Genomic DNA, 26,918 nt, shown 5'->3' on the forward strand with positions numbered 1-26,918 from the left:
AATTTTAGTGTTCTTTAAAATGTTTTTTAATGTTTATTTATTTTGAGAGAGAGAAAGACAGCATGAGTGGGGAAGTGACAGAGAGAGGGAGACCCAGAATCTGAAACAGGCTCCAGGCTCTGAGCTGTCAGCACAGAACCTGATGTGGGGCTCGAACTTAGGAACCGCAAGATCATGACCTGAGTGGAAGTTGGACACTTAACCACTGATCCACCCAGGTGCACCAATTTTAGTGTTTTAATAGCCAATAATCTTTATCTTTTATGGAACACTTACTAAACCTTAGTTTTTAGCCAACAAAAAAGGATCAAAATAATAACTTGTTGTGACTTTAGAACCTCCAGTTATTATAACTATGCTATAATGCTTCACTCATTTGTGGAAACATGTTGATGTGACTGCATAGTAAAGGTTCTTCTGAGGTAGTTGCTTCCTTTCTTGAACCACTACGGCAGTTTGGCCATGTCTTCCTTACGTTTTAGCACTTCTAAATTTCCAAAAGAGATATTTATAGTTTTATCTCCCCTGCTGGACCGTAGGCTGCTTGAGGTAAATTTTATAAAATGTATAGTCTCTCTCTATATATCTTAGCATTTTTTCTATCCCCAACTGCACCTAAAAGAATATATTTACCATGGAGTTAAGTTGATAGCTGTTTACAAAAGAGTCCCTGGGGCTCCCGGGTGGCCCAGTTAGTTGAGTGTCTAACTCCTGATTTCGGCTCAGGTCATGATCCCAGGGTCGTGGGATCAAGCACCTCATCAGACTCTGCTGAGCATGGAGCCTGCTTGGGATTCTCTCTCTCTTTCCTTCTGCCCCTCTCCCCCACTTGCGCGCGCTCTCTCTCTCAAATATAAATAAATAAATAAATAAATAAATAAATAAATAAATAAATAAATAAATAAATAAATTCCTGTAGCATTAAAAACCATGCACCCAACATCACTGCAACCATAAAAGTAAGATATGTATTTGGTAGAATGTCTCTAGTTCACCTAAGTTCAATCAGATACTAGACAGATTAAATGCTAATTGAGAATACTTACAAGCACTGTATCTCCCAACACTGAAAAACAGAGTTTTTAATGAGTGAGTTGATGAATATTTTTTCCCTTTACATATATCCCTTTGACATTGTGTGTGTGCGTGCGTGTGTGTGTGTGTGTGTGTGTACACGTGTATCTATCTATCCATCCATCCATCTTTATTTTCTGAACCAGGAGAGTCTGGTGTGTTTCTTCATTTTGTGCCTCCAAAAGTATGTCCACATTATTTATAATATGTAGCTAATAACACCACTGTGCATTAATATTAAATTAACATCCATTTATTCTTACTCCAATTTAGGTAGATTTAGATGGTTTAAAACTGCAAGGAGAAAAACAATTTATTTTGGAAGATTGCACATTTTTGTAAGTTTCCAAAAACACAGAGACGTTTAATGTTTCGTAATTGAGGAATTATTGTGATTCACTTATTAATCCATAAACCTAATGATACAACCATCAAATGCTCTTTGAATGCCATGCTATCTTCACATGTTTAATTTGTGGGGGAGTTCTAAAATTTGGATCCCAATTGTATTCTGGTGATAACAACTTAGTGGGTTTATTGATAAACAAATATTTGTTTAAATAATGTTCATATATGCTCTTGAGTCCATTTCTGTTGTCACTGGTAACTCCTTTTTGATATTCTTTAATGAAGGCTAAAACCTCATGGGGTGTGCCACCAAAAACTGCACTCTGGTAATAGAAATCTCCCTCTCCAAAAGGGATGAAAGCTGCTGATTTAGGTCTTCTCTCATAGGGGAAATTTTCAGCATGTCTAAAATACCACCATGCATGGAGTTGAGCTACAGACTTGCCCAGGGTTTCCACCCCAAAGTCATTCTTGAAGATCTGGTTTACAGTCATACTGAAGAGAAAGTCGACTTCATGTTGGATATGTTCTATGATGTACATATCCAAGTTTTTCATGTATATGTAATTGAAGTCTTTCCACACATGTTGTTTGAGTACAGTACATAGTTTAAATGTTCGAAGGGGCCCTAACTCTATGGGAGGTAGTTTGGAGAAGTCATCCATCAAGATGTAAAAGATAACATTGTAGCCAATCATGAAGTGCTTATTAGCAGACTGGAGGAACTGTTCCAGGTACTGATCCACAAACCTGTGAAACACGGAAGACTAAACATTCACTTTGCTAAAACTCATCAGGAGAAGACATGTCACTTAAACATGCAGGAGAACGTTGTTGCTAAAGAACTACCAGTAGGTAGGTGGGTAGAAATTGCATTTAGAGCTTAACTGTGTTGGTTAGTGAAAGAGGGTGTAGTGAGCTTGGGGAGCGGGGGCAGAGAAAAGCCATAAAATTTATTGAGAAGAAAGGAAAAGTGAGCTAAATGGATATTAATAGAAAGATTCCAAGTCGTGTTAAGAAATCAGCCATGGCTGGAGAAAATAACCACTACAAATAATTATGCAGACCAGCCAGAAATCATGATTAGGGTTAATTATGAGTGGCTGTTTGGATGTAGAGAGTTCATGGGTGCTTATCCATATGTTTCCAAAATAAAAAAGGATGAATGTTAGTAGCACCTACTTTCCAGTAGCAAATACAGCCAAGCCTATGGTAATGTTCAGCCTTTTGTAATACTTTTCCAGGACTTGTCTGTTGTAAGTTCCTTCCCAGATGATCGGCGCAAACCAATCAGTTGTCGTTTTCACATCAGGACGTTTTCTGTTGAACAAACAAGAAAAACGATTAAGAGAGTACCACTTATTATGACAGCAAATGTTGTTCTCCAAGTGATAGTAGCCAATCATTATAAAGTACTTAACTATGTGCCAGGCATGGTGACTAAGTGCTTTACACTATTTATTTAATCCTTGCAATGTCCTATAATATAAATTCCATCATTATCACTATTTTTCATATGAAGAAACTTGGGCGCAGATTGGTTGAGTAAATTACTTCGTGTCACACAGCTAATAAATGGCAGAATCAGGATTCATAATCAGCCAGTTGGCTTTCCAAATCTGTGCTTTGGTCATTATACCAAACTGCCTTTTGAGGGGCGCATGGCTGGCTCAGTCAGTAGAGCATGGAGTTGTAGGTTTGAGCCCCATGTTGGGTGTAGAGATCACAAAAAAACCTTGCCTTTTGAGCCCAGAGATTTTTTTCCTTGAGCTCTGACTATAGCTTAAACCGACAGCTCATTGTCTGAACATTTCTCTGATTATTGCCTAAAACAGAAAACACTACTGTCTGCTTATGTCTTCCTTTCTTTTTACCCCTTTCTCATCTTTCTCTTCCTTTTTCTTTTCCTAGAGTACCTTCTTTCTATCCTTCCTAATGCTGTAGGCCCATCAGTGCAACCTGGAAGAAAATAAGATTAGTCTAAAAAGGGAGATGATATTACATTTGCTTCTAATAATAACAAAATAACAGCAGAAGCAGAATTAGGAATAATAAACAACCCCCCAAAAAACAAAATAAAGAAACAAAAGTAATAATAAACAGTTTGGTTGGAGGGAGGACATTAAACTATTTAAGCAAATTAAGGCCAGGGTGCCTGGGTGGCTCAGTAGGTTAAGCTTTCGACTTCAGCTCAGGTCATGATCTCATGGTTTGTGGGTTCGAGACCCACATCAGGCTCTGTGCTGACAGCTCAGAGCCTGGAGCCTGCTTCACATTCTGTATCTCGCTCTCCCTCTGCCCCTCCCCTGCTCATGCTCTCTCTCTCTCTCAGAAATAAATAAACGTTAAAGTTGTTTTTTTTTTTAATTTTTAATAAAAATAAAAATAAAGCAACTTAAGGCCTTCATTTTGGAAGGAATTGAACACAAAGTGTGAAGCCATTTTGCTTTTGGTAATGACAGGTTTTAATTACAAATCTAGACCCAGACAAGGGTAGAATTTGGCAACCCTTAATACTACATTAATAATAATAACAAAATTCTTGAAAAGTACCCCCTTTTACTATTTTAAGGATTTTTCAAACTTACACATTTATTTGTTTTTTTTCATATATTTACTTTTAAACCCTTCTTATACTTAGAATTTATGGCCATACACTTGTATTTGACTCAAAAGTCTCAGATTCCACTTTAATATTGGACAGATGTACCCTTATCACAGTGATGATGCTTATAAATTAGGCACATCACAGAGGCTAATCAGTATCTATTTGAGAATGTGAAAGGGTCTGAAGATTAAAGATTTGCTATTAGAATTAAAGAAAAAGTCTCTGAAAGCAGAAGGCAGTTAAAAACTTGTGTTTAGAAATTATTTGATAAAACAGAAGAGGAAGGAGTAGAAGAGCTTTAGAGTCATTAGGTTTCTCTTACAGGTACAAAACTCTTTACCTGGAAGGTTAATGCTGCCCAGGGGGCATTCTTTGCAAAGGACATGCTCAGCAATCAGGGGGATAAGATAATCTGCCCTCTGGGTGTCAGTCAGACCCCTTGCCGGGTCTCCCTTGTGACTGACTTAGTGTCTCTGTATAAAGTGGCCCCAGCTACTTGGAGTCCAATGGGGATTATGCACGGCCTCAGTAACATGGACATCCCATTGCTAAGACCAAGCTAGAGCCAGTGCTGAGCACCCAGCTTGCCAACAGCAGGGGCCAATTGGAGCCCACAGGGTGACACCATTTCCCATGGGAACCAGCCAGCCAAATGACGGCTGGTTGATTATATTAGACCCCATAAAGAAAGGGGCAACACTTTTCCCTCAGGGGAACGTTTTATGTTCTGGGTAGGGATTTGCTGTTCATGCCTACAAATCTGCCAGCTTTGTTGACTTGCAGAATCTCTTATTAGATGCCTTCGTATCACACATAACTTTGCCTCCATCTAAGCTACCCGTTTCATGGTGAGAGTAGTGTGGCAGTTGGCCACTTCCACAAAGTTCTCTGGTCTGTGTGCCTCCCTGTGTTGAGGCACCTGGCCTGCTAGAAAGTGGACTAGCCAGGGAAATCTCATTTTCAGTGTTAGTTCCGAGATAACTCCCTGAAAAGGCCGAGGTACTTTTCTGTAGTAGTTCGCCATTCCCGCTTTGACTCAATGAGCAGTGTGAGATACTGTACCTTCCAAAGCTAGAATCACAGTGCACAAAACAAGGTGGATGTGAGGATGTCCCTGCTCACGATTACATCCAATAATTCACTTATAGAATGTTTGCTTGCTGTTGTTGTGACTTTGGGTCCAGTGTGTTTAGAGTTCTCAGTTCCCAAGGGAGGAGTCTTTGCTCTAGGGAGAAAGTCATGGTTCTGTGAAACTGATGGCAGAGCACTTGTGGTTCCCCATGCTGCTGAGCTAACAGGCAGAAAATGGCATTACTGTACTGGTTGGCATGACTGATCTTCATCACCGAGAAGATAGGAAGATGAGGTTATTCAAGGATGGCAAGCAGGGCTTCATATGGAATGCAAAGGACTCTCTGGGAGTTCCCCCAGCTACCTCATTTCCAGTAATAATGGTCAGTGGGAAATTGGGGCAACTCAATAAGGTCAGACCACTGAGGGAACCAGACTCTCCAGGGATGGAGGTTTGAGTAACCCTATCGAATAGAAACTCTGACCATCAAAGGGATTAGCAGAGGATAAAGAAACCATGGGATGGTGATTATTAACTGCCTCCTTTTATTGCCAGCCTCCTGAACAGCTACAGAGGTAGGACTGTAGTCGTGATCTGCTATGTTAATTATTTTCTCCCCTTTGCCACCTTACATGAAGAATACTAGAGATGGAAGATGTTACAATCTAGGTTTCAAGTGGGAATATAGCTAGATTTCCATCACCTCGATGATACCCGCTAGCTGATGTGACTTTGTTTCTCGTGTTTGGGGAACATGAGCTTCTCCATCTAAGTCAAAAAGGTGGATTGTGTTAGTTATTCTCCATTTACAATTCCCCTGTCCATCCTTAGCCTTCTCTACCTGGCCTGCCTTGGGAGCAGACTGATCACCCAATGTTCCCTGCCCTGTGGCTTGCAGTGGGTTCTGCTAATGGGAGGTACCCACGTAAGATCAGAGGGCAGGAAAACAAGTTGTCTCTTTTCCTCTTTTCTCTCCCAGCTTTGTTGAGATCTTGCCAGTGGCTGTGTCCATATGCAGCTACAGCTTCTGTTGGGCAGCTCTTTCATGGTTCCAGAAATCTCTGGTCTCCAGGAGCACCATCCCTTCCTTTGTCCCTTTAGGCCAAGGGTGATAAGAGCTTCTTACTGTTGAAGCCTCTGGATGCTTCCATGTCCTTTGTTGGGTCTCTTAACCTTGTTCCAATCTCTGCCAACCATTCCTTCACTAAAGTTACTTCATCTTAGTTGAGTTGTTTCTCTCATACCCTGATAGATTCAGTATCTGAGGAGCTTAGAAAATACCTCACCATGCCCAAGCAGAGGGTGTTCAACAGGATACAAAATGACCTGCTCATAAGTATATTGCTTAGGAAGGTACACAGATAGTATGCTCAAGTGTCATAGTACTGTAGACTATCATAGGTGTGACTTACAAAGAAGTATACTAACGAAGGAGGGAAATCATATATATGGGCTAAGATATCCACATTCGTAATAAAAAGAGAATAGGTGCTACACTGAATTAGAAGTGATTTCAATGCCAGAAGGTGTTCCTAAGATTTGCTGAGATGGGATTCATGACAGTAATATGGGAGGTTATAATTTGTTCGAAAAATAGATCTGGAGAGAGAGGGTGGGGACTCTTCCTGTAAATCAAGGCTATATTGACCTATATACAGTTTTAAGGAACTGCGCATGAGTCTAAAAAGTGTAAGAAGCTAAAGTGATATAGCAGAGATAAATATACCATAAGCAGACAGAACCATGAGAGTACTAGAGCATTTCCAGGGTGTATGTTTCCCACATCTACCCCTGCACCACGTCATGTGGCTTTCCACTTTCCTCTTCGTAGCTGCTGGCCTGCCATATTTGCAGCCTCATCCGTGCTCTTTTCTTTTTCCCTCCATATTCATATCCAATTGTATAGATAACATGTGTACAATATGCACACATACATAAGTACACACACAGATGCAGGCTTTAAAAATCTTGTTTATTTTGGAGCGCCTGGGTGGCTCAGTAGGTTGAGCGTCCAATTCGCGATTTTGGCTCGGGTCATAATCTCACGGTTGGTGAGATCGAGCCCAGAGTCAGGCTCTGGGCTAACAGCATGGAGCCTGCTTGGGGTTCTCTCTTTCCCTCTCTCTGCTCCTCCCTCGCTCATGCACGCATTCTCTCTTTCCCTCTCTCAAAAATAAGTAAATGAATTTTTTTTAATCTTGTTTATTATGATGAGATAACGCATACTTTCCTGCAGCTTGTCTTTCTACTCATCACGACCTTGTGGAAATCCTTCCAGGTTATCTGGACTAGTTCTTATTCACTCTTTGTAATGGCTGCATAATATTCCAAGGTGTGGACAGTTTGTTTAGCCATTTTCTTATGACTAGGTATACATTTTATTCCTGGAATTTCTGTCATTATAAAAACTGATGCAACAAACCTTAATCTTATGTCCTTAGGTATTGTTGCTATTATCTTTAAAAAATTTTTTTAATGTTTATTTATTCTTGAGAGAGAGAGAGAGAGAGAGAGAGACAGAGCATGGGAAGGGGAGGTACAGAGAGGGAGACACAGAATCAGAAGCGGGCTGCAGGTTCTGAGCTGTCAGCACAGAGCCCAATGTGGGGCTTGAACCCACGAACCGTGGGATCATGACCTGAGCTGAAGTTGGATGCTCGACCGACTGAGCCACCCACGCTCCCCTTGTTGCTGTTATTTTTAATGGCTAGTCCCAGGAATAGGATTGCTGTGTATGTATGTTCATTTAAAAAAATTTTTTTTAAAGAGAGAGTGCAAGCACATGCGTGCACACGTGTGAGCAGGGGAGGGGCAGAAAGAAAGGGAGAGAGAGAGAATCCCAAGCAGGCTCCACAGTGACAGTGCAGAGCCTGATGTGGGGCTCTAACTCACAAACTGCAAGATCATGACCTGAGCCGAAATCAAGAGTCAGACACTTAACTGACTGAGCCACCCAGGAACCTCCATGTGTTCATCTTTCATAGTTTTTACCCAATTATTTTTTAAAAGGCTGAAATACTTCACCTTCCCACCAGCATTTTCCCTATACTATTAGATTATGGCTTTAAAAAGATTCCAGTACCTCATTACTACATTATTTACATTTCTCTAATTTCTAGTGAACTTGAGTATCTTTTCTTATACACGCTGGCTCCCTCTAATGTGAGTTTCATGTTTTTCTATTGAATTGTTGATTTGTTTTTAAACCAAATAAAAGTTTAAAATTTGTATATAGTGAAATACATCTTTTTAAATAGGTGGTAGGTTTTCAGCATGGATTAAGAGGATTTCCTTCTTACCTAGACTTTCCATGTTGTCTTATTGATTTTCTTTTTTTTCGTAATCTTTTTTTAACGTTTATTTATTTTTGAGACAGAGAGAGACAGAGCATGAATGGGGGAGGGTCAGAGAGAGAGGGAGACACAGAATCTGAAACAGGCTCCAGGCTCTGAGCAGTCAGCACAGAGCCCGACGCGGGGCTCGAACTCACGGACCACGAGATCATGACCTGAGCCGAAGTCGGACGCTTAACCGACTGAGCCACTCAGGCGCCCCTGTCTTATTGATTTTCTAGCAAGATTTTTTTTATTGCTTTATTTTTTACACTTAAATCTGTAGTCTATCAGGAATTTATCTTTATGCCATAGGATTAATGCCCCATTTTGCCCCCACTTAGATCACCAATAGTGTCAGTATAATTTATGAACTAATCTGTCCTTTTCTCACTGATTTTTAAGATGCCATTTTTGTTATATATCAACTTTGATACATACCGTGACCTAATTCTGGATTTACTACTCCTTTGATCTATTCCATGTTGATTTGATCACAATGATGTCAAAATATGTTTGACTATTTGAGGCAAAACCCTCTCTTTTAAAAATTTTATTTTTGAGACAGAGAGAGAGAGCATGAGAGACAGAGCATGAGCAGGGTGGGGCAGAGGGGGAAAGAGAATCTTAAGCAGACTCCACCCCCAGTGTGGAGCCCAGTGTGGGGCTCGATCTCATGATCATGAGATCGTGACCTTGGCTGAAATCAAGAGTCGGACATTTAGCCAACTGAGCCACTCAGGTGCCCCTAGGCAAAATCCTTTTAACTTTCTTATTTTTTGACACTTTCTTGGCTATTCTGAGACATTTATTCCCACATATTTACTTTAAGCTTATAGTTTTTTGTACTTAATAAGAACCAAAAATGAGCTTCTTCCCTCATATCTCCATAATGCAGAGGTCATTTCATTTTAAACTAAAAGCCAATATGATGCTTAATAATAAAGTGCAATGCCTTCTACCACTACTTTTACATTGTTATGGAGGTGCTATCACTTCAATTAGACAGAAGATCTCATGTATTTATCTATTCTACAAATATCGAACCCCTACTATATCTAGGCTTTTTTTTTTTTTTCTAGGCACACTCTTGTGGGAAAGGCAGATAGTAAATGAATAAGCAAGCAAATATACAGTATGTCAGATGTTGGGGAGAGCAACTGAGAACAATAAATCTGGGTAAGGGAGAAAGGGAGTAGCTAGAGAAGACCTCACTGATAAAACAGCGTTTGAAGGGAGTGGGAGAATGAGCCATTTGGCTGCTTGGAGGGTAAGCAGTCCGTGCAGAGAGCACAGAAGGTGCAAAGTCCTGAGGTGAGAGCTTGCTTGGTGTTTCTGAGGAACAACAAGGAGCCAGTATGATTGGAGGAGTGGGTGAGGGACACAATGGTTGAAGATGAGGTCAGAGAAAGAATCGGGCAGCTATTTTATCTACGTATTTTTTTCTCCTATCGTAAACACATTCTTTGGAAAGGCCTCTTACAAGAGTGTTACCTCTTTTTAAAAAAAATTTTTTTTTTAATGTTTGTTTTTATTTTTGAGACAGAGAGAGACAGAGCATGAATGGGGGAGGGTCAGAGAGAGAGGGAGACACAGAATCTGAAGCAGGCTCCAGGCTCTGAGCTGTCAGCCCAGAGCCCAATGCAGGGCTCGAACTCACAGAACGTGAGATCATGACCTGAGCCGAAGTCGGACGCCCAACCGACTGAGCCACCCAGGCGCCCCAAGAGTGTTACCTCTTAAGGCTCAAAATAACGAAAACCTAGACGCAGTCCAAGTGCCCACTGATAAGGCAGGGGATGAGCAAACCGTGGTATATTTCTACAGTTAACTGTAACGCCGCCATCAAAATGAATGACAGTCATATGCAATTTGGATGAATCTTAGCAATCTAATATTAAGGGTCAAAATGAGTCCCTGGAGATTACACGTGGTATTAGATCTTCTTTAAAAAATTACAAACAGCTATAATTTTAAAATATACTTGTTCCAGAATACAAATGGAAGATATACACTTATATTAAAACAAGAGAAAGCAAGGGGATGATGAAGCAGGATTCGGGATGGAGGTTGTTTCAAGGCTAGAGGGTGAGGAGACAGAATGGGGGTCCTAGGAAAGACAGAGGTGGATAGCTGGATGTTGAAGTTATTGAATGTTGAGGTTTTGTTTCATTAAAAATAAGCAAGAGAGGCACCTGGGTGGCTCAGTCAGTTAAGCATCTGACTCTTGGTCTCGGCTCAGGTCATGATCTCATGGTTCCTGAGTTTGAGCCCCGAGGCGGGCTCTGTGCTGACAGTGCGGAGCCTGCTTGTTTTTCTCTCTCTCCCTCTCTCTCTCTGCCCCTCCCCTGCTTGCTCTGTTTTTCTCAAAACAAATAAACTTAAAAGAAAACAGAAATAAGTGAGAAAGCACACAAATAAATAATGACTGGATTTTGAAAAACCTAATGATGAGAGTGAGTCATGTAGCAAAGATTATTATTTAAATTTTTTATTAAAAATTTTTTAAAAAAAATCATTATTAAAAAAATGTTTATTTTTGAGACAGAGAGAGACAGAGCACAAGCCAGGGAGGGACAGAGAGAGAGGGAGACACAGAATCTGAAACAGACTCCAGGCTCTGAGCTGTCAGCACAGAGTCTCATGCGGGGCTCAAACCCATGAACCTGTGAGATCATGACCTGAGCTGAAGTCGGATGCCCAACCAACTGAGCCACCCAGGCACCCCACAAAGATTGTTATTAATCTAATTGTGTGCACTTAAGGTTATTTAAAAAATATAAATATGAAAAAGGAATTCACAGAAGATGAAATATAAATAACACATATAAAAGATGATCAAATTGAACAATAATTATGGAAGTGCAAATTGAATTGAGATATTTTAACTAATACTTTTGCCAATAAAAAATGTTTGCTACAACTAAAATAAAATGGAAATTTATAAAACAAATAAAATTAACATTCACCCACTATAGATTAGAAAATAAATGGTATAATTATTAAAAGGCAATTTAGCAACCTGAGTAAAAATTTAAAATGTCTGCATCTCATTTTTTAAAATTTTTAAATCTTTTTTTTAAAGCTTATTTATTTATTTTGAGAGATAGAGAGGGGAGGGGAGGTGGGAGAGAGTGGGGCAGAGAAAGAGGGAGAGAGAGAATCCCAAGCAGGTTCCACACTATCTGTGCAGAGCCTACTAGGGGGCTTGAATCACAAACTGTGAAATCACGACCTGAGCAGAAATCAACAGTTGGATGCTTACCCAACTAAGCCACCCAAGTGCTCCTAAAATGTCTATATCTCTTAATCTAATGATGCTACAATAGGAATTTATCATATGGATAAGTTCACACAAGAGTGTACAAAAATATATGTACAAAGATATTCATCAAAACGTTATTTACGATAGCCTTCAAACTGCAAATGGTTCAAAACCAATAGGGAACTGACTAAATAAATTATGGTATGTAGCCATAAAATAGAATACTAGATAGCCATTATAAAGAATAAGATTCTCTGGGGCACCTGGGTAGCTTAGTTGGTTAGGTTAAGCATTCAATTCCTGATTTTGGCTCAGGTCATGATTCCAGGGTTGTGGGATTGAGCCCTGTGTCAAGCTCTGTGTTGGATTCTACACTGGGTGTGGAGCTTGCTTAAGATTCTCTCTTTCCCTGGAGCGCCTGGGTGGCTCAGTCAGCTGAGCGTCTGCTTCGGCTCAGGTCACGATCTCGCGGTTCGTGAGTTTGAGCCCCACGTCGGGCTCTGTGCTGACAGCTCAGAGCCTGGAGCCGGCTTCGGATTCTGTGTCTCCGTCTCTGCCCCTCCCCTGCTCACGCTCTGTCTCTCCCTCTCTCTCAAAAATAAATAAACATAAAAAATTTAAAAAAAAAATAAAGATTCTCTCTTTCCCTCTCCCTCTGCCCCTCCCCCACCTCAAAAAAGAAAAAAGAAAAAAAAAAAAAAAAGAATGAGATTTTCCCCCAAGTATTAATGCCAAAATCAAGAGGAGTCATTAATGGCATTTTTGGGCTGTTACTAAAAAGATTTTTTTTCTTTCTCCTAATAAAACCAGGAACATTAAACTAGATAACAGTTTTCTCATTATGACCCTCAACTGCCTGATTCTAGATAAATAGACACTAGGTTTATATATAAAAGACTTTAAACTAAAAACTGCCAAGGCCTGGAAAGCTCCCAGGATAGGTACAATTTGATGATGGAAAAAAATCCTCCCCCATTTAAATTGAGTTGTTGTTGTTGTTATCATTAGTGTGTGTTTGTGTAGAATATTCTTTCTTACTTGGGATTAAACCAGTCTGAGAGCCGAAGTTCTTTTTCATTTTCCCTGGGTACAAAGAGAAAGTCAAGTTAAGAGTAATCCATTTACTCAGCAAATAATTATTGTGTCCCTGTAACACGGCAGGCACTGTTTGATGCTGGTTGTAGGACTGTGAACATTTAGATCAGTTCCTGCCCTCTAAAAGCCAATAGACTAGCTGAAAAGACAACATTAAATAGATGATTATAGTGCAGAGTGGTAACTGCTAATAGGAAAACACAGATCTCCATGGGAGCATATAGATGGGGCATCCAACCTAAATGTGGGGTTAAGGGAAGCTACTTGGAGATGAAATATGTAAACTGGGTCTGGAAGGATAAGGGTTATTTCAGGAAAGAGATGTGGGGTGAAGAGGTCATAGCCAAAGGTGGGAAGGCAGGGAACAGTATGGTTCTTGAGTGGGGGATATATTTTAAAAATTAACGAAGCAGGAAAAATAATGTGTATTCAGACAAAAATACAGATTTATGTAATTCATTTATCAAGTATTAGTAGCTTACTATGTGATAGACACTTTATTACATGTCAAAATAAAGGGGTTGGAGTAGGGGGTCTAGATGTTTGTCTTTGATTTTCGTTTAAAAATAGGACCCACCTAAGTTTTTGTTTGCTTTTAAGTTAACTATTAACAAGGTTATAAGGGGGCTTCTCTTTCATAAGATGGGGATATTTTGTAAAATAAGAATAACTTTAAGTGATTTGTACTTCCAGAAAGATGGGCTAGGTACTCATTTTCCCTATCCTACCACTAAGTATAGCTAAAAACCCAGGACATTATATGTGAAGTAAACAAAAGAGTGAAAGGCAAAGAGAAGAAGGCAGATCAGGTAGGTGCACTGGGACTCAAGGACCGACATGGCAGTGGGTTCCCTGGGTTTTCTGCCACATGTATCTCAGATTAGGTGCGACTCAGAAATGCCAATGGGTACGGACAAAAAAAGAGCCCTGAGAAAAAGCTGCTCTTAATAACCAAAGGGCCAGGAATAGGGCAACCTAGCAAGGCAAAGAATCTGTAGACACTACTCACTGTTCTCCAACCCAATACCACAGGAAAATCCGTGGCTCTATTTCCATCCCTCCAGCAAAGGCCAAGTAGGGAGCCTAGACGTGTACTCTCACCAGGCCATAATGGGGATTCCGTCCCTTTCTCACTGGTGTGGAGTTAGAGGGGATTAGTGGGTATTAAAACAGTCACCACTACCCAATCCCCCTGTGGTTGTGTCAATGGAGAGCACATGGGGATCCCAAACTCCCATCCCTGCTCATTAGTAACAAGGAGCCCTTCCCCACTGGGTTTCAAGGGAGGCAGAGTCAAGAACCTAAAATTTCATCCCTCAACCGACAGTAATGCAGGGGTGCCACCCTATTTCCCAGCTAGCACCGTGTTAGAGGATGCCTATGAAAACACAAGATTTAAATAAGATCCAGTCTCATAATACCCCCAAATTGTCCAAGAAAAGATCTCAACTTGAATGAGAAAGGATAATCTACAGATGCCATGATAACACAGATACTAGAATTGTCAAACAAGGATATCTGACAAAGGCAGGGTTCAATGAGCAATTACAAACACTTGAAATGTATGAAAAAATAGGAAGTCACAGTAAAGAAATAGTCTTATTAAAGATATGGAAGATATAAAGAAGAACCAAATGGAAATTTTAGAACTTAAAAATATAACACTGAAATAAAAACTCAATAAATAGTCTTCACAGCAGAATGGAGAGGATGGAGAAAGAATCAGTGAACTTGCAGACTGAATAACAGAAATCGCTCAATCTGAATAACAGAAAAAATTGAAAAAAAAAAAAAAAAAAGAACAAGCCTCGGGGACACGTGGAACAAAAACAAAAGATCTAACATTCATGTAACTGGAACCCCAGAAGGAAAGCAAGAGAATGGGGCTGAAAAACAATTAAAAATATGGCTGAACATGCCCCCAAATTTGGCAAAAGACGTAAACATACAGATTCAAGAAGCTGAATGAACCCCAAACAGGATAAACCTAAAATAAAAGAATCCATGCTGGAGTGCCCGAATGGCTCAGTCAGTGAAGTATCTGACTCTTGACCTCAGGTCAGGTCTTGATCTCAGGGTCATGAGTTTAAGCCCCATGTTGGACTCCATGCTGGGTGTGAAGCGTACTTCAAAAAGAATCCATGCTAAGGCACATGATCGCCAATTTTCTGAAAGCTGAAGGTGAAAAGAATCTTGAAAAGAAGCAGAAAGAAATGATTCACCTAGAGGGGAAAAATAATTTGAATGAAATGGATGTTTTTAATTAGAAACTATGGACCCAAAATGAAGTGGAAAAATATTTTTCAGGTGCTGGAAGAAAAGAATTGTCACCCAAAATGTCCCCCAGTAGGTGAAGGGTTAAGCAAACTTTGGTACGTCCCTTTACGGAATACTACACAGCAATAAAAAAGGAGTGATTTATTGAGATACACTACAAGGTGGTTGGATCTCAAGAGCATTATCCTGAGTGAAAAAAGCTCATCTCAATAGATCATACACTGTATGATTCCATTTATAAAACATTCTCAAAATGACAAAATTGTAAAGATAAAAATAGATTAATGGTACTAGTGATTAGAAGGGTTGAGGAGAGGAGGTTGGGGTGCGTATAAATGGTAGCTCAGAGGAGATCTTTGTGGTGATAGAATCATTTTGTATCTTGATTACCTTGGTGATCTACAAATCTACACATGTGATAAAATGTTATACAATTATATCCGTACATTGTCCCAGCATCAATTTCCTATTTTGATATTGCATGACAGTTACGTAAGATGTAACTCTGGGGGAAATTGAGTGAAAGGTACATGTGACCTCTTTGTACTATCTTTGCAACTTCCTATGAATCTGTAATTATTTCAAAATCAAGTATTAAAAAATGACTTTGAAAGTGCATCCCATCTTGACATTTCGGAGGTGTTTTTAACCAAAGATATTTTAATATAGGATTGCTCAAGACTCATACTCTTTCAAAATCCAAATTTTCCATGCCTGCACTAAACATGTATAGTGACAAAAGGAGAACTTTTAAGAACAGGTTTTTTCTTTTTTTTTTTGAGGTTTGGTTTTAATAATTTTTTGGGTCCTACACAATGGTCGATGGTAGAAAACGTGGTGGACCACAGATGGCTGTCAATCTAAAGAAAAATACCCTGGACAGAGGTCCTTCAAATATAGCAAATGTCTAAAATTTATCTGGTGTAAGCAGGTAAGTGTGTTGAAGGAGCAAAATTTGGAGATGTGCACATATGCATGTCCATACAAACTCACATACATGTATATATGCACATGCACCGATTATTTCTGAACTGATACCCGAGAAATTTGTCAGTGGTTGTCTCTGGAGAATTCAGTTTTATGTGCCTTCCGATTGCCATTACCATTAGAACGCACTCGACTCCAGCCAGTTTGCCCTCAATACAGTTTGTAGAATATTTATAGAACAGATTCTTACCAGCAGAGATCTATCTTCTCTAGGTGGTTCTTTATTCTTCACATAAATAAAAAGAGACATTTTAGTGTTAAACTTGAACAAACGCCTATTGCAATTGGAATAACAAAAAATCTAGAATTCAGTTCCATTCATTTACTCATTTGTTAGCCAAGTGATTACTAAACACCTACTACATGCCAGGCATAATGCTACAGTTCTGGAATGCATAGCATCTGGTTCTGATGGGACATTCCAGTTCTGGAATCCGGGCCTGCAATGAGCTTCTGGTCTATTATCTCCTTTTTGACTAAGATAGACCTTTCTATTAAGGCATAACACCCTAGGAGGACAAATAACATGTAGAACATGATACCAAAACAATACGGTCAATTTTTAAAGACATTAGCTCCCACAATATAGTTGATTTTCAAATAGCATTTGGTAACATTGCATTGCTTATTTAAAAAGACCATAAAGATGAGGGAGGCATGGAGGAGGTAAGAATTTGAATTTTTCTATAAGAGAACTTTAGCAGGTTAACAGATTTGTTCTCCAGTACAGTTATATTTTGATAGCAGTTTTCTTTGAGTCGTGTTCCTATTGTCATAGCTTAAGATGTATCTAAAATAGTCCCCCAACACTCTCTATTCTCTTATCTTGCTTTATTTCTTTCTTCGTAGCCTTATTATATAAAATACAAAGCTCCTGGGGTGCCTCGGTGGCTCAGTCAGTTGAGAGTCTGACTTCGGTTCAGGTCATGATCTCGTGGTTCATGGGTTCCGCCCCACGTTGGGCTCTGGGCTGACAGCTCGGAGCCTGGAGCCTGCTTCAGATTCTGTCTCCCTCTCTCTCTCTGTCTCTCCCCCACTCATGCTCTGTCTCTCTATCTCAAAAATAAACATTAAAACCAATACAAAGCTCCTAACATTGTATTATAGATTTCTTTGCTTATCGTCCAACTTCTCGACCAGGAATGTAAAGCTGCCTAAGTTCCCAGCACCTAGGACAGGACCTGGCACCAAAAAGGTACTCAATAAATATTTGTTGAATGTTGAAAAATGAAAGTATTAATATATTTATAATTTAATCAGTTCCTCAAAGAGGAGATACTCTCTGATTAATTTAGGGAGTGTTTATTAACCTTTTTTGGACAAAACTCAGCATTTTAGGTCAACTCTGCCAATCATTAAAGATGATGATTCAACAATCTTATATATTTACCGGGAGCGATGCTTAATCAACATCAGCAATAAAGCAAATGAAGTTAATAACAGCATTTTCCACTTAGAATTCATTCTCTCCTAGAAAAAAAAAAGAGAAGAAAAGGAGTTTTTTGGAAAGTAAGAAGCAACTTCCTTGCCATCTTCTAATAACTAATTAATTATAAAATTAATTTATGGAAATTTGGCTGAGTCTAGAATGCTTGGCCTAAGGAAGAAGGCAGATTTAGGGAAACCTAAGTTTTGTGTGAAGTGCTTGCAAAGATCTCTTTTAGTATGCCAACTGATACTTTTTAGATTAGGTACAGTGTGATGTGCCTTTTGTATTTCTTTATCACCCTGAATAAGGAAATTCAATAAAACTCTCATTCTATTTCATTTGTGCTTCTGTGAAAAGAAAATGAGGTCCTTATGAAGATGTTTTTATGTATTGGAATACATTCTACCTCCAAAGTTGATTTTTATATAGTTTTTCCTCACAAAGATATTGAGACTAATAATTTACTCAAAGACTATAGGTCAAGTATACTAAAAATATATACGAGCTCTCTGAAAGGTATATTCTTGTAAACAGTGATTAAAAATCTAAATTAGGGGCGCCTGGGTGGCTCAGTCGGTTGGGCGGCCGACTTCGGCTCAGGTCACGATCTCGTGAACTCGCGGTCTGTGAGTTCGAGCCCCGCGTCGGGCTCTGGGCTGATGGCTCAGAGCCTGGAGCCTGCTTCCAATTCTGTGTCTCCCTCTCTCTCTGCCCCTCCCCCGTTCATGCTCTGTCTCTCTCTGTCTCAAAAATGAATAAAACGTTAAAAAAAAAATTTAAAAAAAAAATCTAAATTAAAGGCATTAAGCACTAACATGGAATATTTGGCTCTAGCCAATGCACTGAGCTTATGTTAAAGGTGTTAAATAGGATTTCTGTTTACCCATGGGGCACCTGGCTGGTTCAGTTGGTGGAGCATGTGACTCTTGACCTTGGGGTCGTGACTTTGAGCCCCATATTGAAGTGTCATCTATTTTGCACAATATACTTTCAAGGCCAAGGTTTGGGGATGACCCCTACGTATGATTTTACCAGATCACCCAACCTTTCATAGTTTCTTCCTAAGAGCCTTACCATTAGTTTTCGTGATGTTAGAAGTCCTAGGATGTTTCCCAATCATCATATTTTTGGGTCTTCATAAAAAAAAATCAGATATTGTAAAATACTCTCCTGGTGTTTGAATCTTTTGCTGATGGTGATGTCACCAGACTCTTTTGATGATGAAAGCGTCCAAAAGTCACAATGATACTGTCATAATGATTCATGTGGTTGCAAGTTTGCATTGCTACCAGATGGTAGAACTTTGTCCCATTTGAAAAAGGATTGTAAAAGATGGCTTGCTTTTAGTTTCTTTTGTTGTACTTCCTTACCCACCTTTTTTCCCTTTTTCCTTTCTTTCTTTCTTTCTTTCTTTCTTTCTTTCTTTCTTTCTTTCTTTCTTTCTTAAATTTAGTTTCTTTATTTTGGGAGAGAGAGGGAGAGGCAGAGAGAGGGGGGAGAGAGAGAGAATCCCAAGCAGCTCCGTACTAACATGGAGCCCAATGTGGGACTCAATCTCACCAACTGTGAGATCAAAACCTGAGCCAAAATCAAGAGGCATTTAACCAACTGAGCCACCTAGACACCCCTTAAAGATTTTATTTTTAAATAATCTCTACACCCAGTGTGGGGCTCCAACTTACAACCCTGAGATCAAGAGTTGCATGCTTGGGGTGCCTGGGTGGCTCAGTTGGTTAAGCGTCCAACTTTGGGTCAGGTCATGATCTTGCAGCTGTCAGGCTCTGTGCCGACAACTTGGAGCCTGGAGCCTGCTTCGGATTCTGTGTCTCCCTCTCTTTCTTCCCCTCCCCCACTTGCACATGTGCTCTCTTTCTCTCTCAAAAACTAAATAAACATTTTTAAAAAATTATGAAAAAAAAAAGTTGCATGCTCTACCGACTGAGGCAGCCAGGCACCCTTTCCTTACATTTCTTGATGACTGATTTTTACTTGCAGAAATATATTTTGAATTGTGTGCTGTGTGTATATATGTGTAAATGAATGACCAAAAAAAAGTACACCATCTTTTTCTTCATCCTCTTTTAGCCATTGTCCAATTAGGTAAAGTTAATCCCTTCTTACCCTTTTTTAGAATGTTTTAAGAGTACTTAGTTTTCTGATTATAGAAATAGCACATTTTCATGTTATAAAATTGGTTAAGTGCTTAAAAGCATAAAGAAGAAAATGATAATCAAATATAATCACCCTCTCCTGAGATTATCACTCTTGTTTTAAGATGGCATACCTTTAGTATATACTTCTTTTTTTTTTTTTAACTTTAGCGTCTATTTTTGAGAGAAAGAGACAGAACATGAGTAGGAGAGGCGCAGAGAGAGAGGGAGACACAGAATCGGAAGCAGGCTCCAGGCTCTGAGCTGTCAGCACAGAGCCTGATGCGGGGCTCGAACTCACGAACCGTGAGATCAGACCTGAACTGAAGTCAGATGCTTAACCGACTGAGCCACCCAGGCACCCCTAGTATACACTTCTTTTAAAATAGATTTTCTAATTGAACAAGACACACACACACACACACACAGCAAAAAAATTCAAACAGAGGAGAAGTTATATAATGCGTATCTTCTCCCTCAGCACTGACTCCATTATCTCATCCCCAAGGACAGCCACTCTTCAGTTTTATATTCCATAACTATTATGCACCTATAAGGGCATATGTATTTTTTAATGTGTATAGGTTTCCTTTTCACACAAATGGCAGCATCCTAAAATAATTCTTCAGCACTTTGAATATCTCACTTATCAGTATATTTTGAAGGTCATTCCATTACATTTCATACATCTTATTCTTTTGCTAGTGAAATGTGGTTTATTATAGGACTTTATCATTTATGTAACCAGTTCTCTATTGCTGGACATTTTGGTTGTTTATTGTCTTTGCCATTATAAGAAATGCCACAGTGGAAATAGTTGAACATGATCTGTGAACACTTATTGAACTATATTGCAGGATAAATTTCTAGAAACAGACTTGCTGGGTCAAAGGTTATACCCATTTAACAAATGAGTAAATGTTGCCCAATTGTTTTCCACAGGGGTCGTTCCAATTTAACTCATGCCACCAGTGGGTAAAAAGGACCCATTTTCATACATCCTTATCAATATAAAGTGTGTTGTTAAAGTTTTTGGTATTTGAAAATTTGAGGGTGTGAATTGTATCTTAGCGCAGCCTTAATTTGTGTTTGTTTTATTATGGCTGATGTTGAGAATCTTCTTGCACGTTTAAGAGCCATTGTAATTCCTTCTCTGTAAACTGACCATAGCTTTTGTTCATTTTCTGTTAGGTCTCTATCTTTTTGCATTTTTTAATAAGCTTTCTATTTTGGCATAATTTTAGATCTGAAGATACAGTAATTAATACCATATGGTTTAAGATAGACATACAGATCATTGGGACAAACTCAGGAGTCTAGAAATAGATCTACACATATATGGATGATTGATTTTTGACAAATAAGAAAAGGTAATTCAGTAGTGAATGGATAGTCTTTAAAAAAAATGGGTCTAGGACAATTGGATATCCATATGCCAAAAAAAAAAAAAAAAAAAAACCCCAAACAAACAAAAGAAAAAACAAAACAAAACAAACTTTGATCAGTACTTTGCACCAGGTATAAAAATTAACCCCAAATGGATGACTGACCTAAATGTAAAATCTAAAAGAATAAAATGTATAGTAGAAAACAGGAGCAGAAACAGTTAAGACAATGAAAAGGAAACTTCAGATTGCAAGAAATACATTAAAAAATGGCAAAGTATTTGAGCAGACATTTTGCAAAACAAAACGCATTCGGAAGGCAAATAAGTATATGAAAAAATCCTATTAGTCTTCAGGCAAATGGAAATTAAAACCACAATAATATACCACCACATACCTATTAGAATGGCTAAAATTAAGAAAACTGGCCATACCAAGCATTATGACAATTGGAGAATTGGAGCTCTCATCCATGGTTGGTGGGAATGTAAAATGGCACAACCACTTTGGAAAAGAGTTTGGCAGTTTCTTAACAGTTCAAGCACACACTTACTGGACAATCCAGCAATTCCACTCCTAGATATTTACCCAAGAGAAATAGAAGCACATGTCCAGAAAAAGAGCTGTTCATGACTGCTCTTGGTAGCTTTCTTGGTAGTAGCCAAAAGGTAGAGACAACAAGTGTTCGTCAACAAGGGAATGGATAAGCAAATGTGGCATGTCCTTACAATGGAATAGTACTCAGCACTGATATGTGCAACAACTTAAATGGACCTTTGTATAATGATACTGTGAAAGAAGCCAGGCCAAAAAGGGGCACATACTGTATAAATCTGTTTATATAAAATTCGTAAATATGCAAATCATTGAAACGATACAGGGCACATTTTTGTTTGGGCTGCCCAGAAACCTGAACACCCGTCATTTACAGGGAATCTTAAATTCAAGAAGCAACAGCATCCTTCTGCCAAGTGTGAAAGCTGAAATAGGCAGAAATTTCCTCTTCCTGCCCTTTACAACTAAACCATGGGCACATGACCTAAACTACCTGGCATGCTAATCAGATTCTCTTACCTGGGATTTTGAACCTTAGGGGGGTTCAATTTGAAATTATTTGTAATAGAATCAAGGACTAATGTTCTGGAAGATGTTTTCAAGGGTATGGAGATCAGCAGGGAGATAATGAGTGATGGGATCAGGATTGGTATCCAAACAGATTACCCCTGTGGCAGGATCTTGTCTGTGTATTCCCTCCCTTTGCCCCTTTATATTAGCAGCTATTGGCTAAGGACTGGGCGCTGTTTCTGTGGTAAACGTTGTTGCTGGTCAACACTATCTGGTTCTCCCTTCCTTTGCAGAGAAGACTCTATCTTCTAGCCCAGGGCATGGGATAAGTCCAGGCTGAGGCACTGAAAAGCCCCTGCATGACTCTCTAGTGTCTTCCCTTGACATTGTGACTAGGAATGTCACAGATAGTGAACCCTCCATCGTTCTGGGTCCCCAAGTGACAATATGGAGGAGACTTCCTGGTTCCCACCCTCACTGGAAATGTAGGGTGAGTGAGAAACTTGTTTTTGTGTTAAGACTACTAAGATTTGAGGGTTCAATTTTCGTACCCAACATGCCATTTCATAAATTCTTTCTCTGTTTAGATGAATTAGAATCAGGTTTTAGTACCAAAGAGAGGGTTGGTTTGTAGGCAACTACACTCAGGGAAATAGGGGGAATCTAGAATTTGTTTTCAGGCCTTGTTTGGGTCTAAAGTCAATTAAAAAAATAAAAACACCACGTTAGTATTCAGAGATAGGTTTCTGGCAGCCTGTGTAATATAGCAGTAAACAGGACATTGTCCCTGGGCTCTCATTGAATGAGGTGCTCATCAAAGGCAAAGGCTTTGGGGCAATGATAGTTTTTGCCATAAATATATATGATAATGATGCTTTATAACACTTATGCACCAGACACTGAACTATGCACATACATTAACTTATTTAATGAAATAAATTAAATGTTAACTTGCTCAACAAGCAGGTGAAATGGCTGTATTTAATGGCACTAGTGAGCTTAAAGAAAAAGTGTAAAGCCAAAGTTAAAGTCTACTTTGTGACTGCACCTGCCACCAGATAGCTGTGCCCTTCGTGGTTGCAGTGGGTTCCAGCCCCCACTGATGACCCTGGCTTCTGCCCTTTGGTCCCACCACCTTCCTGTGCCCTTCTGGCTCTTGGGATGGCTGCAGCTTCTCAGTTTCCTTACTATCCCATCTAGCTCCTTAGCAATTCTATCACTTGTGTAACCAGTTCTCAAAATCCCCCATTTGAAATACCCAGATTTTCCTGATTGGACCCTGACTGACAATAATAGTTCCCAAGACTAGAAGTGCTCTGATATCAATTAATTTTTGCTGTATAACAACCCACCCAAACCTTAATAGCTTAAAGCAATGATGCTTTATTTTTGCTCATGAGTCTAGGGTCCTTTGCTGCCGTTCTGGGCCAGGCTTAGCTGATCTCATCTCAGAGTACTCATGTAGCTACAGTACTCTGGTCAGTTGGTTGAGAGCTTGCTGTTCTATATTCACATGTCTGGCTGTTGGAGAACATCTACTGGGGCTATATAAAATGGGCATGGATACAGAGAGAGGATAATAATATTCACTTTTGCTTTAAGCTATATTACAAAGCTGTAGTCATGAAGACAGTATGGTTTTGACACAAAAAACAGACACACAGATCAATGGAACAGAATAGAAAGCCCAGAAATGGACCCACAACTATATATACGGTCAATTAATCTTTGACAAAGGAGGAATGAATATACAATGGGAAAAAGACAGTCTCTTCAACAAATGGTGCTGGGAAAATTGGACAGCAACATGCAAAAGAATGAAACTGGACCACTTCCTTACACCATACACAAAAATAAATTCAAAATGGATGAAAAACCTAAATGTGAGATAGGAAACCATCAAATACTGACATTGAAATGGACTCTCAGATTTCAATGAGAATTGTGGGGTTTACATTACTGGGGAACCTCTAGACCCGGTGAGCAGAAACTTGACTTCAGTTGCCATGGTAACAGGTTATGGTGTCTCATGTTCCCACACTTAAGCCAGTTTACAGACCTGGAGTCCCTCGACTGAAGAGGAGTCTATGTCACCCCAAGGGAGGACCTGTGGTCGTATAGTAGGATGACTGTGTCCTTGGAGGAAAATGCAGAATGGACATTAGGTCTGAGTTGACAATAATTTCTAGAGGCAAGAAGTAGCATGGTGATCTACTTAACAGAGTGAGTAGAAAATCCATTTCCACTCACTTTAGTGGTAAATCCACTAAAATGGTAAATCAAAAGTTATATAACCCCGGGGCATCTGGATGGCTCAGGCTCGGACCTGAAGCGTCCGACTCCGGTTCAGGTCATGATCTCGCGGTGTGTGTTTGAGCCCCGCTTCGGGCTCTGCGCTGACAGCTCAGAGCCTGGAGCCTGCTTCAGATTCTGTGTCTCCCTTTCTCAAAAATAAACGCCCCTTCTCATGCTCTGTCTCTCTCTCTCTCTCTCAAAAATAAACAGACATTTAAGAAAGAAGTTATATAACACCTCCCTGTGGAGATTGTAAAGATTAGTGTTATCATTAAAAACTCAAACACTGCAGGCTGTTGATTCCTATCACATCCTTGTTTAATATCTAATAATATTAGATTAAGACGAATGGAATTGGATTGAGCTGAAGTTCTGAAGCTATTGAAACGGGTACACTTACCTGAGATTGTTTGCTACCTTTGCTTGTTTGACCGGTATAAGAGACAGATTCATTGGTTGAATGCCTGGGAATCACTGTAAAGTTACTCAAGTGGTGACTTCAATCACAGTAACTTCTCCTGGTGTCGTATGTTTGCTAGAGCAAATGAACACAGTTCCTGTTGTGTGGTCTACAGGTGACAGATGCTTTTCCTTATATCAGTTAGTGTGGATTATCAAAAGCAGTTTGCTTTTACCTGGCAGAGACATCAGTAAACCTCCAAGTTATGTGAACTCTCCTGTGTTGTCATAATATTATCCACAGCATCCTCGACCATGTGGACATCTCACAGGATACCATTATTAACATCATGCTGAGCATTTTGAGCAGAAAGGAGCAAGACTCTCAGATGTCATGCTAATACAAATGTGTGCCAGGAGGTGGAAGAGAAACCCCATAAAAATTCAGGGGCCTGACACACATCAGTGACGTTTCTGAGGAGCATGTAGGGTTGTTGGTTCTAGGCAAATTACTGCACCTTGAACTACATATCACCAAATCAGAGGCCTAAATATGCTCAGTGGGACTTTTTGGATATTAAAAGCAAGGTGTATTGTACTTGAGTGCCACTCAGACCTGTGTGTTGAGAAACCAATACCCTGCCAATTTTGAGTGAGACCCAGGGTGAGAGAAGGCCCTATGTCAGGCATTGTCTGCCAAGAAAGGTTCTGTGACCCTGAACAGTTCATGTGGCAAATATAGATACTGGATAGGGCATTTTCCACAGCCAGGTAGAGAATACTAGGCACATGGGATTCTAAATTTACCTGAACTATGACCTCTCCTACCCATTGTGAACTTAATGCTTTCTGATCCAACAAAAAGCTTGGGTGTATGCAGCTGTAACCCATTACAGTGGAAGTCATTTCTGTGACATTGGACTCAGGCAGATTGAAAACTCAGTGACAAGAAAGTCTGAAGTTCTTTATGGGCTTCTGAAATAGGTACAGAGTGTAAGGATGTGAGTGTCCCATGAAAATACTCACCAAAGAGCAATCTTGGTAGATGAGACTCTCAATAATCAAGTAGAGAAAAATCTGTTCCGTGATGTCAGCCAGCCTCTTTCTGCAGCCATCACAGTGCTTTCTTGATGGCCCATGTACAAAGTGGCCTTGGTGGCAGAGACAGAGGCTATCCAGTGGCTCAGTAAGATAGACTTCCTCTCATCAGTGACGATCTGGCTTTCTCTGCTGCTAAACGTGCAACCACCCGGCGGCAGAGGCCTCCCTGAGTACATCATATGACACCTTTCTTCTGAGGGACTGTCTGGCCCCTGGCAGCATATTGGTAACCTTGGAGCTTTTCCACAAGGGAAGGAGAAGAAATTTGTCCCCAAACATATTCTGGGTACAGATATACCTTCCTTTCCCATAGTGCTTCTTCCAGCACTACCACATGTGGACTTACAGAATGTTTTCTTCATTACCTCTGCCAAAGAGAGAGAGTTTATTGGCAACTAAGTGCAACAGTGGGCTTCTGTCCATGGAATTCACTGGTCTTACCTTATAACTCATGACCCAGAAGCAGCTAACTTTGTGAAGCAGCCTACTGAAGCCTCAGTCACAGTATCAGCTCTAAGACAACACCTGGTGAGGTTGGGATGCCATTCTAAAGGAATGTTCTAAAGGAATTAAATAGTAGTCACTAGGTCATATCGTCTTCCTCAAAGCCACAATGCATGGGTCCTGGAACCAAGAAGTAGAGATGTGAGGCTTTGTTTTACAATTACATCAGATAATCTGCTGGAACCATTTAAAAAAAAAATTTTTTTTTAACGTTTATTTATTTTTGAGACAGAGAGAGACAGAGCATGAACGGGGGAGGGTCACAGAGAGAGGGAGACACAGAATCTGAAACAGGCTCCAGGCTCTGAGCTGTCAGCACAGAGCCCGACGCGGGGCTCGAACCCACGGACCATGAGATCATGACCTGAGCCCAAGTCGGACACTTAACCGACTGAGCCACCCAGGTGCCCCTGCTGGAACCATTTTTACTTTCTTCTCTGCAACCTTGGGCTCGATGAGTTTGAAGGTTCTCGTGTACAAGGAAACAAAATGATGGTCCTGTTGAATGGGCATCTGAGACTCCCCCCCGGCC

At 39.9% G+C, this 26,918-nt stretch overlaps 1 protein-coding gene and 1 long non-coding RNA gene across 14 annotated transcripts in view; one reads left to right on the top strand and one right to left on the bottom strand.

Moving 5' to 3' along the window:
- LOC122204680 (glycosyltransferase 6 domain-containing protein 1-like) overlaps positions 1-25,036 on the bottom strand; it is a 35,759-nt gene extending 10,723 nt beyond the window's left edge. The window contains exons 1-7 of one of the 11 annotated variants that reach the window (XM_042912247.1): positions 18,562-18,710; positions 17,449-17,528; positions 16,249-16,284; positions 12,738-12,782; positions 3,339-3,381; positions 2,605-2,742; positions 1,312-2,172 (exon numbers count right to left, since the gene is read on the bottom strand). In XM_042912247.1, coding sequence (XP_042768181.1) covers positions 1,506-2,172; positions 2,605-2,742; positions 3,339-3,381; positions 12,738-12,777 — 888 coding nt within the window. In that variant the 5' untranslated portion in view covers positions 12,778-12,782; positions 16,249-16,284; positions 17,449-17,528; positions 18,562-18,710 and the 3' untranslated portion in view covers positions 1,312-1,505. Of the gene's footprint in view, positions 1-1,311; positions 2,173-2,604; positions 2,743-3,338; positions 3,382-12,737; positions 12,783-16,248; positions 16,285-17,368; positions 17,529-18,561; positions 18,711-24,782 lie in introns of those variants that run through there. The other 10 variants (XM_042912248.1, XM_042912245.1, XM_042912249.1 and 7 more) reach the window with 10 other exon arrangements.
- Positions 1-26,918, top strand: part of LOC122204682 — an 80,803-nt gene that overhangs the window by 36,376 nt on the left and 17,509 nt on the right. The gene's annotated exons all lie outside the window — the stretch shown is intronic.

Source organism: Panthera leo, chromosome D4 (genome assembly GCF_018350215.1).
Source record: "Panthera leo isolate Ple1 chromosome D4, P.leo_Ple1_pat1.1, whole genome shotgun sequence".
NCBI classification, from domain to species: Eukaryota; Metazoa; Chordata; class Mammalia; order Carnivora; family Felidae; genus Panthera; species Panthera leo.